Source organism: Ptychodera flava (assembly GCF_041260155.1).
Source record: "Ptychodera flava strain L36383 chromosome 3 unlocalized genomic scaffold, AS_Pfla_20210202 Scaffold_27__1_contigs__length_13241970_pilon, whole genome shotgun sequence".
Classification (NCBI taxonomy): Eukaryota; Metazoa; Hemichordata; class Enteropneusta; family Ptychoderidae; genus Ptychodera; species Ptychodera flava.
The window spans coordinates 5,509,587-5,529,298 of record NW_027248281.1 but is presented as its reverse complement, the minus strand read 5'-3'; the positions used below and the strand labels follow the sequence as shown (position 1 = coordinate 5,529,298).

The window sequence follows — 19,712 nt, the reverse complement described above, 5'->3', positions numbered from 1 at the left end:
GTATCTCTGGGCTGGCATTTGTTCTCCATGCTTGCTGGCCATGGGGTAGCCATTTTGAAAGCCACGATGTTCACGTACAGATAGTTTACTCTACTCATACAGCGAGGCATTCAATGATTAATTACAATGCAGATCCGGAAGACACGACACGTCGCAATAAGTATGACCCTGCACTAGACTGACCCTGTAAATTAATGAGTTCAAAGTCTGAGGTAATGTTTTAATACCTGACGATTAAACCTAACAAAACACATCATGTCCCGTTAAGTCTATCACATTTTGTTAGTCACGGGACAACTCGTCTGAGATTTTTGACTATGAAAAGTGAATTAACGTTCTTATAAACTCATTATACAAGGTGACCTACATTTTAACCAAGACATAAATATTCTGATGCAAGCTGAAAAACTGCTCGTCTGAATCCATCCCCCGAATCGCAGTGTGCTTTGAATGTTTTCTGTGATTGGCGCATTACTTTATAAATCTTTGTCAGCCCGATCTGTTAAATCCTAATACTTCAAAACCAAAAATTGTACGAACTTAACATACGAATTTATTCCTTTTACTAAATGACTTCGTATGATCTTCTTTGAAATTCAAGTTAAAATACCTGTTAAAGTTTAGAAGGCGTTTTAGAAGGCGGGGGCAAAATGCACATCATAGTATTCAACACTCAACTTGACATCCTGGAAATTACATGTATTTCATATGCTATCTGCAATAGTATATTGACGAGTGGTCGAGGCATGAAATGTTGAGACAAACTATGGTATATGGTGCAGCCTTATTTTGCTTCAAGAATTTGAAAAGCAATTTGCTTGATGGTGTTAATATAAAGGGGATACTTGAGTTTTGAAATAAATCATTTTCAATTCAAAATCTACCAGAAAGGGCTCTCATTGCAACGTTACTCAGAGCTAGCAAGACCGCAAAACACTTTGTTTCATGAACTCAATCTTTTCTATGCGGTATATTGAAAATACGTTTGTTGCCAAGGAAATGATCCCAGGCAATGAATTCTCCTGACACCTGCTTCAGATGAATACAGTAGTTAGTCTGAGGTCGGAATGTAGTTGTACCTGTGACTACCGTGACACGAAAACAGTTAATGATGCGATTTTTACATGCAGGCCCTTCTAAAATAACGGATCAAATAGTTCAGGGTTTAGGTTAATGCAATGAAGGTTTAACGTCCGGTATTCGAACAATTTAATGACATCCGGAGTTCCGATTGGAACACACACGCACTCATACAAACACACACTGCATATACATACATACATACATACATACATACATACATACATACATACATCTCTCTTTCTTTCTGACTTGTTCAACTTGAAGTTGAATATCTTTATTGTATGTGCTAATATGCCAGAGTGGCATACGGTTCAATAAAGATCTATTCTATTCTTATTCTATTCTATTCTATTCTATTCTATCCTATTCTACATACATATACACACACACACGTACGTACGTACATACATATATATATACATACATACATGCATACATACATACATACATACATATACACACACACAAACGTACGTACATACATACATACATACATACATACATACATACATACATACATACATACATACATACATACATACATATGAATTTGTAATAAAACTGTATCTCGGCGCAGTATCTCATAGCATCGGGTAGAGTGACACTTCATTTATTGACTTGATAACCCTATTAATCCTGATCATGGAGTTGAAACAAAGAGATGACCTTACTTGACCTTGCATTTGCAAGTCCAAAATCGTCTCAATGCACGCCGCGACCTTGTCAAAGTAAAATGTACTTCTTGTACTTAGTAGTATTTTTACTGTGTTTGACAAATTGCCGTTTTCACCTTGTCAATGCTAGCGCTGTAATTTAAATCATTAAAACTAGTCAAGTCACTTTCCTGTGCAACATGCATCACATTTACGTCCATTTTTTACTTGGACAAGAAAAGGAAGAGATCTGGAGAGACGCTGCGACAGCATAAAGACACATGCACCCGCGGTAGTAGGGCATATATAAATTATGATGAAGATCATTGCACGTGATATGGACTAAAGCAAGTCACGGTCACCGTGGCCTGAACTTACTCGAAAGTAATGAAAGTTTCACTACCAAGTCTGCGGTACTAGGGCATTTTTGTGCCATGTTCATGTGTGGCCATGGTAGAAACTTAAAGTTGCATCACAACCCATGCTTCATCAATAGAGCCGTTCGATCACGTGGAATTGACCTGCTGCAGGCACAGAATGTAGCTTACCGCCACCGACCTGCAGGCCTAACAAAACCATAGGGGCCTTGATCTCCCATGATGATGATGATGATGGTGGTGGTGATGATAATTATGATTAGGCCTAAATATTTAAAAAATGAAGAAAAATAAAATATATTTGGACTTAGTAAATTTGTTGTTGTTGTTGTTGTTGTTGTTGTTGTTGATAGTATTTGCAAAAGAACAAAGTATGTGCTGCAAAATTCAATACAGCCTAACAATACACATGCGCTGCCAACAGCCTAAAGTAGTTTAATAGCCTGTATTGAATTTTGCAGCGCATGTGTATAGTTAGGCTGTATTGAATTTTGCAGCGCACGTGTACAATTAGGCTGTATTGATTTTTGCAGCGAATACTTTGTTCTTTTCTGCAAAGACTATCAACAACAACAATAACAACAACAACAAATTTACTGAGTCTAAATATATTATTATTTTTTTTATTTTTTAAATACTTAATCATCACCATCATCATCATCATCGTCACCACCACCATCATCATCATCATCATCATCGGAAATCGAGCCCCTACGGCAAAACTGTGTCAGGATCATGCATGTGGCGATGGTAAATAAACCAATCACCATTATCTCCTGTTATTTTAGGCGAATGGAGTTTTATGTTTTTTGTTTTCTGTGGGCTATAGCACTCAGCCAGTTTAGTAAACGTTAACATAGTACTGTGCATATATATACATTATCACCCGAGTCATTGGGAAAGACTTAGGGGGCACACAGGGGTCAGAGGTGATACGCCTAAGTGACCTTTAAGTGATTTCTCCTCTTCCAAAAATCCGACAACAACTGCATTTTTGCCTTCATTTATAACTGTGCAACAATGCCGGCAACAATTGTTCGTCTTTCTTTCACTTTCTTTATTTCAAAGAATGCTGGAAATATATTTTGAGTAAAGAAAATCATCTTTAAGCTTATGACATGTAAAATGGTAGAGGGACGGGTTTCAGTTCAGCAATTTTGCTTATACAGGACGTCTCCGGAAATGCCAAATTCACTGATAAAAAAACTATAACATTCCAAGTATTATCTCTGTTTCGTGTGAATAATGGAAATTTTTTGAAGAAAAGACAAACATACAGGCAAGAGTTCGTTTAGACCCCCTCATACCTGGAAATCACTTTAATCGAGGACTTCCCTTGCACAAATACAACTTTTGGAGGCTGGAGGGGTTAAGAATTAGGTTTAGTTTTAGGCTTAGCATACTTGAAAAGTATTGTATATCCTACCTAAGAAAAACATTTTGGAGAGACCTTAAGGAAACCTTTCAGACATGTCGGCTAAATGATAAGTCATTGTGTAATTTTTTGCACTGAAAAGATAACATTCGGCAAGTTTCCATTTTGAAAATCCGTTCCAAGTTAGAATACTAAAACATAAAATATTCCAGGAACTATGAATAATCCCATTTCTACACCAGCTTTCTTGACTTTTGTTGTGTCCCGTAGAAGATAACGATACTTTTGGTAAGCTTTTAGGGATATTTCCTAAAGCCAAGCGCCCAGAGGCCTAAGCTTAGTTTTGTGCATCGGTGGCCTGATTTGAAATCGATTTATCCGTGTCAATTTTCGATATAATTATCAAGAAAAAAAGTTCAACGAGGGCTTGGTGATTTTGCAAAATGTAACAAGGTTTTTTCTGTATGTTCCCTTATTTTCAACTCGAAATAACCGAAAACGGTGGTTCTCAGAAGCATCGCGTCGTCTGGATACCTACGTTACTTCCGGTTGGCGATCTCCCATGATACTGTGTACTTTTGCGACTGGTGATGGCGGCGCTGTTGTTGTTGTCGAAGCCTGGGTCAAATCAGGTGACCGACAATGGTGGACAGCCAGCTATGCCACTTAAGTTTTGCGGCCACCTTTTAACTTTGATAAGTGACGTATGGTATATCGTCACAACACGTTAGTGTCTATATGTCGTAAGTGTTATAGTATAGAGGACACGTTCGGCATTTTGTAAACCTCCATACCTTTTAGTACCCACGTAAAATGTGTTTTCATTTCTAAGCTTGTGATACTTCCTCGTTTTTGTCCCCCAGTTCATGTTAGATAATTAGGCCAGGCTTAGCGGTGCTGACAGGACAGGCTGATAGTAAGTTTGTGTCATGGGATCAGGCAGCGATGTCGGAGTGTGGTAGAGCATGGAAGCAAACAGCAGTGAGGCCAACAAGCGGGGAAGCAACAACGGTGAAGATTCAGATGGTGTAGCTAGGAAGCGACGCAAGATGCAGGTATGTGTCTGTGGTGCATGTGTGAACGTGCCGTGACCTTTGTACAAAGGATATCATTTGCCCGCACAATGCATGGTGTGACACAATTTCGGGTTTACATAGTTTACTCTTGGGCAACTGAAAATTAAGGGACATTTTTTCACATCCACTGGTCCATAATACTATTATAGTACCTGTATCATTCACGTACAAACTTCAGCGCGTCGCCCACGGAGAAGGTAAAGGTCACGATCAGGTCAATCAATCCATGATCGTGCTTTTACAGTGGTTTCGTAAAAGATGCCATTCAGCGTGTTGAACTGCGACTCGTGTACACGAAACATAATTACAACCTTTGAATATCCCAGAATGATGAATTTATTCGAACAATAATTAAATCAAATGAGACCCTGATTGAGTTTGAGCGATTATTCTTCCGCGTTTGAACGATTGACCGCATGACCTTTTTTGAACCCAGTGTACAGTCTGTAGATTATTGTATTGTATCACAGAATAGAGCTAAGGGAGCCTTTCACTTCTGTCTGAAGATTGCAGGGTGTATGAAACATAAGTAACAGATGTTATTACTTTGTTCTTAAAATAATTTGTATGTACATATATATATATATATATATATATATATATATATATATATATATATATATATATATATATATATATATATATATATATATATATATATATATATATGCAGGCAAAGTATAGTGCTCAAGCATTTCTGCAGGGCGGTAATACTTTGGCCACAACCGCTTATTTGAATATGCATGCCCACCTGCAACACAATATAAACAGTTCAATTGCCGCCAAACCTTCACTCCTGATGATTGCTTAGCGCATGAAACAGCCTGTAGAGTGACAACTACAAGTTCCTAGATTCTCAGTATATATATATATATATATATATATATATATATATATATATATATATATATATATATATATATATATATATATATATATTATATGCACGTGTGTGTGTTTGTGTGTGTGTCCCTTTGTACTTAAAATAAGTTGTTGTGAGTGTATATATATATATATATATATATATATATATATATATATATATATATATATATATATATATATATATATATATGCATTTGTGTGTTTATGTGTGTCCCAAGTGTGTGTGTATATATATATATATATATATATATATATATATATATATATATATATATATATATATATATATATATATATATATATATATATATATATATATATATATATATATATGCATGTGTGTGTTTGTGTGTGTGTCCCAAAGTGTCAAGGACAGTTAGGATATTCCTCCTCCCCATGTGATAAACCTGAAGAAAGCACTGATTAAATTTTTTAGAATTAATATATTTTTGTCTGGTGTTGATCATTTCGCTAACTGCTAACAAAAAGATCTCTTTTTTTCAGATGTCAAACAGAGGCAAAACCTTTGCTGGGCTGATTGTGACTGACAGGTGGGGGTCGCCATTTTTAGGGAGTATCCCCGCCGCACTACGAATCCTAATCAATGCCTTAAAGATTGCAGGTTTAAACATCTACGTGGTCTTACTGAAAGGTGATTCCGCCGTAGACAGGGAAGCCAAAGATCTCGGGGTGAAAATAATATATCCAAGGAAGAAGTCGCGCTACATGGACCGGATTTACCCGGGCATTGATTGGCTAATAGCCCATGAGTCATTCTTTCCCAAGTTACCAGAGCTGAAGGATGTCAGGTTGATTTTTGGATTCGGCATGGTAACGTCAGATGTGGCCTTGGACATGAACGATGGTATACTTCGCAACGCTTCTTTGATTCCTGTCAACGTGTGGGAACATGACACTATCAATCACGAGATGCTGGACTGCTCCAGGGACAACCTAAAACACCGAAAGAAACTCTTGGATGAAGAAATGATGTGTGGTGAGATTATCGTGTCTGTCGGCCCGCAGACTTTTGACTACATCGAAAAGAAGCACGACTCTTTCACATACACGCATGTAAAGGTGATGCCATCGGCAAGAAATAGTAGCTTTGATCTACCATTGCACACAGAAATACCAAAGAGCAGTGAATTTCGTATTCTAACATTCCTTGAGAAGACAGTCAATGCAGATATCACTGGAAATGACATTGTACCAAAAGCCATCAAGACCGTGCAAGATTTCTTTTCCAGGGAAGGCTTTGATGGCCCTCCAAAATGGCACATCATTTGCATGACAAAACGTTTTGATGCTGATATCAGGGAGCGGTTAGGCCTAAAACAGAGTCCTGCTATTAAAACAAAACGTATCTACTTCGGACAGGAATTGGAAGAAGAACTTAAGGCTGCTCATCTTTTACTGATACCCCCTAGGTCAATGGATTGTATGAACTACACCATAACTGCCATTGGCAGCGGCAGACCAGTCCTGGTGCCAGAGCTGTCATCCGGCAGCTATTACCTAAGAGAGTACATGCCGGAACTCGGGAAAGATGTCGTGGTCACAATGCACCTTGAGTCCAAGTCTCTGCAGGAAAAGCTGATTGACGTCATCACAAACTATGGCAAATACTTGGAGCTAGCACGCAAGATGAAAGAAGTCATAATGACAGAGGTTGCTGATAAAGCTGATGAAATGACCAATCATCTGGCTGAAGCCCTCGAGGAAAACGTTCAGAAGAGAGTGGCGTCAGGATATGTAGACAATCGTCCAATGCATAGAAGTAGGTATTTTTACTTGTCAACACTTTTTGCTCTGTTTGCCAGCATTATGGTTTGACCCAATCCATTCAAACAATTGGGCCAGACCATGATACATTGGTAAAAAGGGAGAAAAGCGTTGTTGGTTGAAGCCCCTCACCTTTGTAGAGATCATTGAGTGCCCTTAAAAAGGCATATTTCTGATGAGATTTAACAAACAGTAAATACTGTCGTTTCAACACATTTAAAATTCAGAGGAAAACAAATCTGTGTTTGCGAATCTGTGTGTGCCAATACAATTCACAATTTGCAAGTCTTTTCTTCCATTAAAATTTGAAATCTGTTGAAACAATTTGCTTTCTGTCTAATCTCGTCAGAAATATGACACTTCAAGCAACATATCTGTGTGTAGGCTGCTGTTGATGGTAGATTTCTCATAAAGTCAACAGAAAATTGTACAATTTTGATGAAAAAACTTGGTACAAGTATTTTTAAGTAACCTTAAATCCTTTTCTGTGCCAGAAAATGTCTATCACATTAGCCGTTCAACAAGTTCTTCTGTAACTCATTTTAAGAGTCAAGTATATGTTTGCAAAACTTTGTGACGATAAATTAAAGAACTCGCCTCAGGACATTACATGTAGCTACAGTCAAAACATTTAAAGATTTCCAGTTCAAATATTTGAAAATCATCATTACAATCAGGGCATCAAAGGGACAAAGTCGCCCATTTTTTCATGAATTTTGTCTGATACGAGATACTAATCATATTGTCTCACATGTTGAAAGATACAGATTGAATGGGTGACCATGCATATATTCGACCCAGGTTTTACACAGCATACATGAAACCATGGCTAAATGAATTAATGGTCATGACCATTAATTTGTTTTCGCCATGGTTTCATTTAATTTGTCTAAAATCAGGGTCGAATATATACATGGTCACCCATTCAATCTGTATCTTTCAACATGTGAGACAATATGATTAGTATCTCGTATCAGACAAAATTCATGAAAAAATGGGCGACTTTGTCCCTTTAAGGTATTACTGTACATCATTGTGACAAATACTGTTTTGACAGTGTCATTCCTGACAGGTCAAGTCAGTATACAGTGAATGCAAGATAAATGAATATTCCACATTGATAAAGAATCATTTGCATAAAATTGAAATACCAAAAATATGCCCATCAATTTAATTAGCATAAATGAAATACTAATCCACCTGATGTCTTACACTATGAGAAAGAAAATCACTTTGTTTATATTTAAACTGAGAGATACATTGTTGTAGGTTTAACATACACTGTAGATAAGTCACATCTTGTTCACAGACTGACAATAGAAGTTATCTAACAGTCCTGAGCGATGCATATTATGCAAGATACAGGCGTTAAGTTGAGCAAGAAAAAGTGTATTTCCATTGTATACACAAAGAGTGATCACAGAATGAGAACAAACGCCAATCTGTTGACTCCTAATTCACTGTGAACAGATACGCAATCACCATTGACAGCAATGGGTTTGGGCAAAACCATTACAGGGAAAGGGAAAACAAATCATCTGCAAAATGGGATTTCATTAAAGATAATACAATGTGTCACTTGTGTTGCATGTCACATATCTATAGTAAAATGCATTTGGTGAAAATTTTAATGACTTTGAATATTTGTGCTTGCATTGCACACAGTTGTGATCACACCAGAGAGGGAGCTGCCACCAAAACCTAATATTGAAGACATTCTACGTGGCTACAACTTTGAACCATCCAAGAAAACCCGAGAACCTTGTAAGTCAATTTTATTTTGCATCAATATTGACAACTTCAGACAACCAATGTTCCACACACCTTACAACTACACATACATGTAAATTTGAGGACATGCCTGTAACATGGTCTGATAAGTACATGTTACAGAGCCTGAGAAATCACTCCTGTAATAGGGTTTGTAACACATTTCACAGGCCTGATAGTACAGGCATGTGTTCATTGGTGTATTATCTGACCCCATTTAGTGCTATGAACATATAGACCTGACACACTGATGTTCCTACATGTATGCTGTGATAACAGCATTGATATTACAGGCACTGACACAGACTCTGTAAATGTGCAAGATTTCAGAGTTTGTGTATTCAAAAACATGCTAGAATTGATGATAGATATCATATTGTATCATATGGCATGATATGATATGATGTGATACGATATCATACATATGATATCATATCATATTAGGTTATTACCCAATATCGCTTGTTCCTGTGTTGTATCAGCAGAGTGTCATTTGTGCTGCATCAGACACGAGACAAAGTTGAGTGTCTAATGCAGCAAAAATGACATGAAGCAAGGAACAGCAATATTGGGTAATAACCGATTTATCATATAGACTGTACCCATGCCCAGAATTTTACCTACCCTATAGTATGAAAAACCTTAAATTTAGAGGCTTTACATAAATATGCCTTGCACATAAATATCGAAATATTTTTGTGAACAGGCTTCATTCTTAAACTATACGAAGAAGTCAACATCACGCGAGACATCACTGCAAGTCCTCCATATCTCGAACCCCAAGAAGAATGACACCGGATTTCAAATATCCTCATACAGGAGGAACTTTTTAAGGTGCAATATATTATTACAATTGTAACCAATCAAAACTGTCCTCTGCTTTAAATCTCTCCTGATTTCGATTGCGCTCAATTATCATACGGTGGCATGGAGAGGGGCTGACATTTTGTTTGTTTTCACAGAGTGCCGTGTCAACAGATGTCGTGTGCACGACATTGGTGTCATGCCATGTGCTCATACTTGTTCGGAGATAGACTATGCCACGTGAACAGCAGAATGTTTCGTAGAGTTCATCTAAAAATATAACTTTACAGAAAAACCATTGGAAAACATTATGAGACCCAACAATGTTATTTCCCTATTGAGCAACCCGAAATATCTGAGTTCTCCAAAACCCTTCAATTTTGTTTGTTTGGGATATCGCTTTGCAGGCGGAGAGTGGCAGCCATTTTGTTTATTTGCGTTGTTTACCATCAAATTGCAAATGTAGTTCGGAACACTCCAAAACCGATGACGTTTATCGTGCATATCTCAACGTTTACTGTTAAATATCACGGCTGACATTTACGATAAACGTCACTAGGATGAGGCAATATAGGTATGGGTATATGATAATATATCATATCATATCATTTGATACAAGTATAACTTTATGTAGGACAAATTACAGACTCTTGCACCCTTATGTGTCAGAAGCACTGTTTACAACCTGTAAGATACATATACAGTAGATAACCGGTTACAGTAGAGGGCCTGTGACACACCTGTGTACAGCACTGTACACAGTCCTATTGACAAAGGTACTGCTACATGCAAAAATATCAGGTGCTGTGTACCTGTGTAATCAGCACTGTGTATAGCAATATTCTCACAGCACTGCAGACAGACCTATTGATACAGGTATTGTTACATCACGACATTTCAGGTCTTGTAACACCCCAGTGTACACAACACTATGAATGCAGAGCCTTGCAATTGGCCACTGTCCTTTGCTGCATTGTTGGACTACCTAGGATGAGAAAAAACAAAATAATTTTTTTGCTAAATTTTATAAATTTGATAATATGAGGTTATTACGAAAATACCGCAAAGGATGCACAAGGACATTGGTGCAGCGTATCGCCCGACGCGAAGCGGAGGGCGATGCGCGGCGCCAATGTCCGAGTGCATCCTTTGTGGTATTTTCGTAATAACCTTATTATTATACATCTTACATTCCTGATCGGGGCATCAAAATGTCGGAGTAGTGACCGTTTTCGTGCAATGTCAACAATTTTTCTTCCGATTTTATCGCGCCAGTGTGGAACGCTACCTCGGACGCGCTTCTGCAAGTTTTGGAGTGTGTGCACTATAGCACTACACACATACGTACGTACAGAGCGCTCGCGAGACTTGTTCTGGCACTCGTCCAAGGGGTCCCTTGAAACCGTTCTACAGTGAACGCGCAGATACAGCCGCAGGGAATGGGCGCCTTGAAACCATGCCGTATGGAACGGGCGCGAGTTCCGTACGGCTTTTTTAGCGCACGCTAAATTCTATTGTTCTCGATGGTAGATGTATAATAATGACTCTTACGTTGAATCTCTACAGGCAAAATTACAGTGCATGCAAAATCATGTGATGGTGTCCCTGAGTTTGGCGGATCCATGCTTATAGTTGAGCACCTGTTCTATGAGAAAGAACGCAAGCACTCACACAAGGAAGGGATAGCTAAGATTATTGGCGGCATCCACCCAGAGTTGAAGTTGGAAACCGTTGATATGATTGATATCGATTGGTCAGGAATAGGATACATCCTGAGATGTGAGTCAATGGACGCACTGGAGACGCTGTGGAGTACGTATGTGAAAGGCGAGATTGAGAAGAAGGTGGACCGTAAAGTCAATGATTACGACAGGCTGAAGGATTACAGAGCCAGCGTCATGTGTGTGGATATTTATATTGATGTACAGGAATACATTGTGTGTAAGCAGGAGCTAACTTTGTTAAAAGGTAATGAAACATTTTAATTAAAACGTGCAAAAAATGTCATAACAAGATGTAGTAATATTGGGTGAATATTACATGGTAATGAAACATTTTACTTATGAAACATGTATACTGTATCTTGAGATGTTAATGAACATGGATGCTACCAAAGACCTACCATGTCTGTAAATAGTGGCATTATCCACCAGGGAGTCTAGTATCCATTTATTTCAGTCTGGATACATTACGGCAGTATGTGCGTCAAAGTGGAAGACTTAAACTTTTGCTCAAACTTACCTATTAAATGAAACTTTCAACCATTCTCGTACCGAATCAACAATAGAAATCGGGGGCCACCATGTAAAGTTTGGAATTAGTGAAACAAATTACCAAATATTTGTGATATTTCAAATTCAAAATGTCCGCCATCCCTGTGTTAACTGTATGGGGGAAAACTGAAATTTGGATTCTCACAAAAACTAAGACGGTGAACGTTTTTTTTTCTCAAGAGCTTTAAAATGAGCCCTTACAAGAGGTAGATCAAAAAAGAATTGTAGAAATTTGAAATTCAGCATATCTTTCCCGAGGCATGTTTTACTGTAACTAAAATCATTGCAGGTATCATTTTGTCCAATGCATAAAATTTCTAGAATTTGATGTATACATTTGTCTGGATATTTCTTTATTTCTAGAAAGACAGATAGTTTTGTTTATGTGGTGTGTGTTTTTAAGGTGAGGTGCTTTGTTGTTACGGATAGTTTTATAAAAGTTGAGAGAATGATTCATGTGTCGATAACAACAATACAGTTCTTCAACTTTAATACCTTTAACTGTAGGTTATCAACATCCCAAGTCCTCAGTATCTGATAGCTGTAGGAAGCAGATTAAGAAATTGTTATTGATCAGAACTGAAATACTGATAAAAATTGTTTCAAATGACAATCATTGGCCCATCAAGAGATTAATTTTCTAATCCTGTGGTTGAATGTTGTTCACATCAATTGTGCATTGTGGTGTCTTTTTTGAAGAGGTTAATATGCTAATTATGGGTCAATATGCTAACTAATATGACCCAGAATGTGAAATTATGGTAGAGATAGTGAGATGTTTTCTCAACTTCTTTTTTCATATTTTTCCTTCAGGAGACTTCAAGACTCCATCTCGTCGATACAGTAACGCTACGCCATATGAACTCTTGAAACCTGCCATAGAGAAGACGTCGGTACCGCTAACTCACAATTTAGAATGTCTTAATTTGCTGCATTCACATCATGAGAAATTTCCCTCCCGCGTGCCTTCGAGAAAATCGCTTCTCTCAGAGATAGACAAGGGCATTCTTAAGCTGGTTGATGAGAAGCTCACAATGTCAGATTCAGTCGATGAGCTGGCAATGAGCAACTCACTGCTAGAAGCAAGAATCAAAGACAAGAGCGCCCTTGAGCTGACGCTGCAAGCGGATAGCAGCTGGCAGCACTCTGAGGAGGACCAGTGTCTGCAAGAGTTTGTCCTGCTGAAGAAACAGATCCACCAAATACAGCTGACACCGCAAACAGTCAGAGAGGAGGATGTAAGCAAGCTGAGGGAGCAGATGAGAGAAGTGTCAATAGAAGCATCATCTGCAGGTGAGCATAGTGAAGCTATGAAGAATCACATGAGGCATGTACATTCTGATCTTGAGAGAGTACAACGAGGCAAGTACCTATCAAAATGTGAATGTGTTCAAATCATTACGGGGGACTACCAACGGTATATAAGGATATATTTTATATTGTGTTGTGGAAATGTAGTAATTTTAATTATTCTTTGTTTAGAAGGAGAACAGTTCAAAACAAAGATAGTGATATATTTTCCAAGGTGTTCCAAGTGTTCCATGTAACCCGCAAGGTGTCTTAACCCTTTCACCACCATGGTTTGTCCCAAATCCATTGTTTCCTATGGTAACGTTGGACCTGTACACAGGGAACTGGGGGTGAAAGGGTTAAGGTTGTCAGAAACTTTCCCCTTTAGTATTATCACTATTCATAACATGTTTCGAAATTGACAGTCACACAGTTTTTTAGTTAATTCCAAATCACAACAGCACCAAGAAAGCTATAAAGTCATTCATTCCCATTTCCATCACATTACTTCCAAAAAAATTTTTAACTGACTTCCCTGTGTCAACAGACTTCCAACTACAGTTCAAAGGTTATACCGGTACATCGGGGTATCCCCTCATTGTGCACTACACAGTGCATAACTATCAGCACACTGATAGTGAAAATGCAAACACAGCCTCCATCTCATGGAGTGCTAGCCAGAGGCAATGAGTCAGAAAGCAGTTTTTGACAATTATGACAGTAAATTTTTACCTATTTTTTTGTCAAAGGGAAATTTTCTGTTATCTGGTTTTGGCAAAGCAAAATTTGTCAAGCTGAAATGCACAATACAAACACAAACACAAACATTGTTTAAATGGAGGTGCTTTAATACTCCTTTTTCACATGCATGCACTTCATAAGTATATAATGTATATTGTCAGTAATATATATTATAGCCCAAACATGGGACTATGTGCCCAAGGGTAGGTGACCATTTGCCCGACGTAAGGAGGGCAAATGGTCTCCTGCCCCGAGGGTACATAGTCCCTTGTTTGGACTATAGTGTTTTTATTGCATGCCTCTCTTAGACAGTTTTCACTCAAAATATTTAAGTTTATTGGCAAATGATAATCAAATGCTTTATTTCCATCTTAGAAGAAAATGTGTTAAAAATGGAACGATTTCCATCATCGAATGGCACATTCTTGATATATTTAATCTACTGTTGTGCGGTTTATCATTATTTTTGTGCAAAATTTTCTAAAAATCAGATTTTCTTTGCAAAACATGAAATTTCAGTATTTTTACATCCAAAAGTTGTCTAGTTGAAAATAGTTCTGGTTCACTTTCAGTCTTTCAGTGATGACTATGCGGCCCCCGACCTCTTCAACAAGTTACCATTGAATCCTATGGAGTGTGTGACGTTCGATATACAAGGCATGTAATAAAGAGTCTTAAATTGCTGTAACCTCTGTGCTCTATAAAGGACCCTTGCCTAGTAATCTTCAAGTCAGGTTCTCAGAGTCAGTCTCCACATGTACTGGTATATCTACCTGATATGTACCATACATTACATATGTGCCGTAAACATTAAGCTCCATTGTCAGCGACACAGAGTTTATCAAATATCAAATTTTCTCTTCACAGAAGTTCCAGTACATGGAAGCGTAAGGACCCTGACCAGGCAAGGTTCTCAGCCGGGAGAAGTTGACTGGGCAAATGGCATTTTTGTCAAGGAGAATGGTGAAGTGGTGGTGACAGATATGAAAAACAACCGATTGCAGGTACTTGACAAGAAAAACCAGTGCCGTACCATCGTCAAGTTCCTTGCATTGCCAAAGTCGTTCACTCCCTCTGATGTTGTCATTGGTCAGGATGGTAAGTACTACATCACTGACAAGGAAAATAAGCAGGCCATTGTGTCCAATGATAAAAGTCAGGTATTGAGGATCTTTGGCCACGGGGAAAGAATCATTCCATATGCAATATGTCTGGGCATTGACGGATCTGTTTACATAGCAGACTACAGCGGTTACGTCCGGAAGTACAGTGCAGATGGTGAACACCTCGCTGCAACTGAAGCCAGTCAGATAAGCCAGCCAAGGTCGCTGATCGTCAACAACAGCAATCAAGTAATGGTTTCTGAGTACGACAGGAAGCAAGTACATGTCTTAGATGACATGCTCCATAGCCTGTTTGCCTTCGGTCAGGATCAGTTACAGAGTCCGATGGGACTATGCCTCAATGCTAAACATAATGGCATCTATGTCTGTGACTGGAGTAGGGACGTCTTGGTACACTTCACCGTTCACGGTGAATTTGTCGAGAATGTAGGTCAAGGTCAGCTGAGCAGACCTCGATTTGTAACGCTAAGCAAAGAAAACCCACATGAACTTGTTGTAACACAGCAAGAATGTATTAAGCTGTTGTACATATGAACACAGCTGACTGTACCTGAATGCCATGTCTACTTGTGGCTACGAAGTAAATGCCTGAAGGTTATTTCAGCAATGAAAACATATTGTTTTCATCTCAAACCAATGTGCAATTCTGTCAGAACACCCATGTAGATTATCTGAAATAGTTTATGAAAGGACCATATTTCCAGTAATGGCATTTTGTAAATAACCCACAGATTATATTGCATAATATTCACCGTTTACCGGTAGAAGAACATTAAAAATTTACTAAATTGTTGAAAGTTTACTTGAATTTTGCAACAGTAATTGATGACTTCCATCGAAACCAAGACTGGGAGCTGCCATGGAAACATCCTGCAAAGTCTACATCAATCATAGTGGTTTGTGTGTTAAGGTAGTATGTGCCTCAAAAGTGAACGACTTAACTATGGCTCAAGGAATCTTTCAACCATTCTCTTTCAAAATCAAGAATAAATATTGGGGGTCACTGTGCAAATTTTGGAACTAGAGGAATAGTAATTCAAGATTTACTGATATTTGATATTCAAAATGGCGCCATTTCTGGGTTATCTCTATAGAGAAAAATAAAATTTTTGCATTTCGAAAAACAAAGCAAGTAAGTTTGCTTTCACCAAGAGCTTTAAAATGACCCCATCAGAAAAGGTAAGAAAAGAATTGTAGAAGTTTGAAAGTACAAATATCTGTCCCTGATGCACATTCTGCCTTAAAGTACATGTTAACCATGGGCTTGATCTGATACCTTCATTCTGATGTGTTAACGGGATATTGTACAGCTGATGTACAATTTGTGCAAGGCCTGCTTTGAAGAAGTGTACATATGAAAGCGTCTAGTCTCAGACAAGTTGGAAGTCACCGATAACTGTTGCAGTTTCAAATGAATTTTCAGCAATTTAGAGTCAGTTTCAAAACATCCCGGGATCCAGAGGTGAATTGTGATAATTACTACAGTATGTCCTGTTTGTACGTGGTCTTGTAAAATGCTGGTCAATGACCTTTCAATCACTTTACAAGTGATGAGCAAGGTCTCCTCTTGTGAACTTAATCATGTCAACTTCTTTAACACCAGCTAAGAAATTTTATTTTGATACTTTTTTAGATTTTACACAATGTTCCAAACAGGGAGAGGTATTTTAGGTGTTCTAAATAATTCTTTAAACTTGTACAATATATCATACAGAGAATCATCCTGTATTGATAGTGAAAATTGAAGGATGTTTGGAGTTAACTGAGTCAACAAGTACATGTACTTATAACAGGTTTTTGATCAAGTACATAGTGAATCTGTAGATTTTTATTCACTAACATTTGTGAATTGTATTATTCAGAGAGCCATATTCATACCACACAGTGATTCACATGTCTTCAGACATACCAGTCTGAACACATTTTACTGAGTCTTAAAGAGTCTTTAAGTATATTAGTTTATCAGTCTTTACAAGAGCATCTTTGTACAGATTTAGGATCATTTGGAAGTTTCAAGCATTAGTATCATACATTTTATCCCTGAAGATTTCTGTTGATTTAAATGCATGCCACACAATCTCTTTGCAATTTTGAATTTTGAAAGTGCAATTTTAATATAAGCATCTGATATATGATATATCTGATATAAGCAAAGAACTTGTTTTAATGTAATTTCTCATGCTATGGTACTGTGATCTGTTTTGTAAGAAAATTGACAAACTGGGCATTTTTGTGCACTGTATGTGTTTTTTGTTAACACCAGCATCAGTGAAATTTATATTATTTGATATTGCCAATTCCAATGTTACACATTTCTTGCCAATTTTCAAATCAAAATATGATGTATAGGAAATGTTATTATCCATAATTCTTGCTCAAATTATTGTGTTTTTTATGCCAAGATTGAGGAGTTACTTCACTTCATAGAAGGATGGGGAGAAAGATCGCAGGAAAATAAAATTCAACACAACTAGAATCAATATCAGAAAACATCAAGTAGCAATCTAGCTAGGGGTTCAGATTGTTATTGAGTAGCAAGCTGGCTAGGGGGTTCAAATTGTCATTATACTAGAGAGTAAACTGCATAGAATTCAAGCAATTTTTCAAGTGTTTTTACTCACATTTGGTATACCAATGTGAGGTTATCGTATAAGCTGAATTGATTTGCATGTCTGTATATTTGTGGGTATGTGCGGATGTATGTCCGTCACACACAAAGGCTCCCATACCCCCAAAGCTACCGTCTCAGTATTTGGTGTACAGGTAGATGTAGGGGTTGAGATGTGAATTTGTTCAAATGAACACATCAGTGTCAAAAATGTGCAAATGAGGTAAGAAAAAGGGAAATTCTGCAAATGTTCATGAGTGGTCGCATACCAATGGCTGAAACAGGATACTCCACTGACCTGTAGTCATTTCCTGTCATTGTTTATGAACTGTTACATATTAACAGACCTGCTCAAACTAAGGGACGGACCATTAGATCTTGGGAGGGGGTGGTCACAATGAAATTGTGAACATTTTTTTTTACAACTGTAAATTTCTAAAAAAAAATTTTTCCAAATGAGAAAAGCTGTGCTAATATTTTTTACTAAGTAAATTTTCAGATTTATAATTTTTTTTAGTTAGACGCTGTCTGAGATACAATGTACATCCATATCACTAGCGCAAATAAGATTGCGTGCTGTAACTACTTATGGCCCAGTGATTTATATTGCTGATAGATTTCGCGAAATGTTGCAGATCATCTTTTGACAAGCTGAGAAGCTGTTGCAAAAAATGTGGTGAAATTTCAATATTTGTGTTTTAGGACAATATTTGCCCTTTTTTGATCAAAACATCAATTCTCTGTAGCAGTATGTCAAACTTCTGTCATTCTTGTTGTTTTTTTGGTTGTGCTGTACAGAAATTATTGTCATAACATCAACGTAGTATTTTCCTGCACTGAACAGATAGAAACAACATTTATTGTTGATCTTTGGTACCCATACTGGTATGTACCAATTTTGATCAAATGTGAGCGAACCGTATAATTGCGGTATTTTTTAAGATTTATTGACAGAACTTTGTATTTTATACTGTACCGCCTAATAGTCATTGTGTTGAATTATTGCACTACAAAGTAGTCAAAGTTTTCACCCAGTGTGTGAGTTTTGTCATGTTGTTTGTATTTTAACCTTTCATTTCAAGAGTTGTTTTAGAATTATAGGGTGAACATTTCTTTGTATTCAGTGATAGGATATATATGTACATGGACAGTATAGCACATATACAGTAGAGGAATTACCACAGCTGCAGCTTACTGTCAAACTAGGTTTTGTAGTCTGAAAGTTGACATGAAAATGTCACAATTATCATAGATTTTCTCCAGACCAAGACTGGCGTTCACATGGACAGATAGTCATCCACAGAAAGACTGATATTTACTTGAATCATAAACTTGAAGATCAGATTGTGTATTTAGCGCAAACACTGTGGCACGTCCATACCATACTTACAGATAGGCCACTGCAGTGTGATGACTTCAATTTTGTGCCGTAAAGGTCCCGTAAATTTAACTTATTACACTTTTTCAGATTTTTTGTATTTGTCAGCAACAGTTGCTAGGCCTCTGTTCCTCAGCATGTTGAAATACCCAGTACTCAGCTTGTCAACATTGACTGTGTATCTGTGTCCTGCATTGTAAGTGTTGTTAATGGAACTCATTTGAATTCATGTTGTCAACAATCTGACAATGACAATACAAATCACCTACTGACATGCTGCACTGACAAACAAAATACTGGGTATTTTAAAATGATACAGGCATTGGGCTTTAGACAAGGAAAGTGTAGTTGTCACATGGAACATGATTACTAAAAAAATTGTCAAAAATTTCAGTAACACAATGAATCTATATATCTTCATGTACCTGTAAAAGGTGGGTACTTGTTCTGATGCTCTGAATGTATGATATGATTCCTGCTGTGAAGCAAT

At 37.5% G+C, this 19,712-nt stretch overlaps 1 protein-coding gene and 1 long non-coding RNA gene across 4 annotated transcripts in view; both read left to right on the top strand.

The window, feature by feature from the left end:
• Nucleotides 1–19,712, top strand: part of LOC139126325 (uncharacterized) — a 426,578-nt gene that overhangs the window by 268,775 nt on the left and 138,091 nt on the right. The window lies entirely within an intron of this gene.
• Nucleotides 4,119–17,862, top strand: LOC139126425 (uncharacterized). 2 transcript variants are annotated; one of them, XM_070692487.1, is made up of 7 exons: nt 4,119–4,231; nt 4,352–4,543; nt 5,954–7,229; nt 8,900–8,998; nt 11,375–11,776; nt 12,895–13,374; nt 14,980–17,862. In XM_070692487.1, the coding sequence occupies exons 2-7, from the start codon at nt 4,454–4,456 to the stop codon at nt 15,768–15,770; spliced, it is 3,138 nt and encodes a 1,045-aa protein (XP_070548588.1). In that variant the 5' UTR covers nt 4,119–4,231; nt 4,352–4,453; the 3' UTR covers nt 15,771–17,862. The 2 variants fall into 2 exon arrangements, with proteins under 2 accessions (XP_070548588.1, XP_070548587.1); XM_070692486.1 differs by having other exon boundaries at nt 12,895–13,443; nt 14,980–16,263.

Coding starts and splice junctions, on each gene's coding strand:
- LOC139126425 (XM_070692486.1), top strand. CDS start 4,454: ATGGAAGCAAACAGCAGTGAGGCCAACAAGCGGGGAAGCAACAACGGT. Junction 8,999..11,374: donor CAAGAAAACCCGAGAACCTT/GTAAGTCAATTT, acceptor GAATCTCTACAG/GCAAAATTACAGTGCATGCA. Junction 11,777..12,894: donor GGAGCTAACTTTGTTAAAAG/GTAATGAAACAT, acceptor TTTTTCCTTCAG/GAGACTTCAAGACTCCATCT.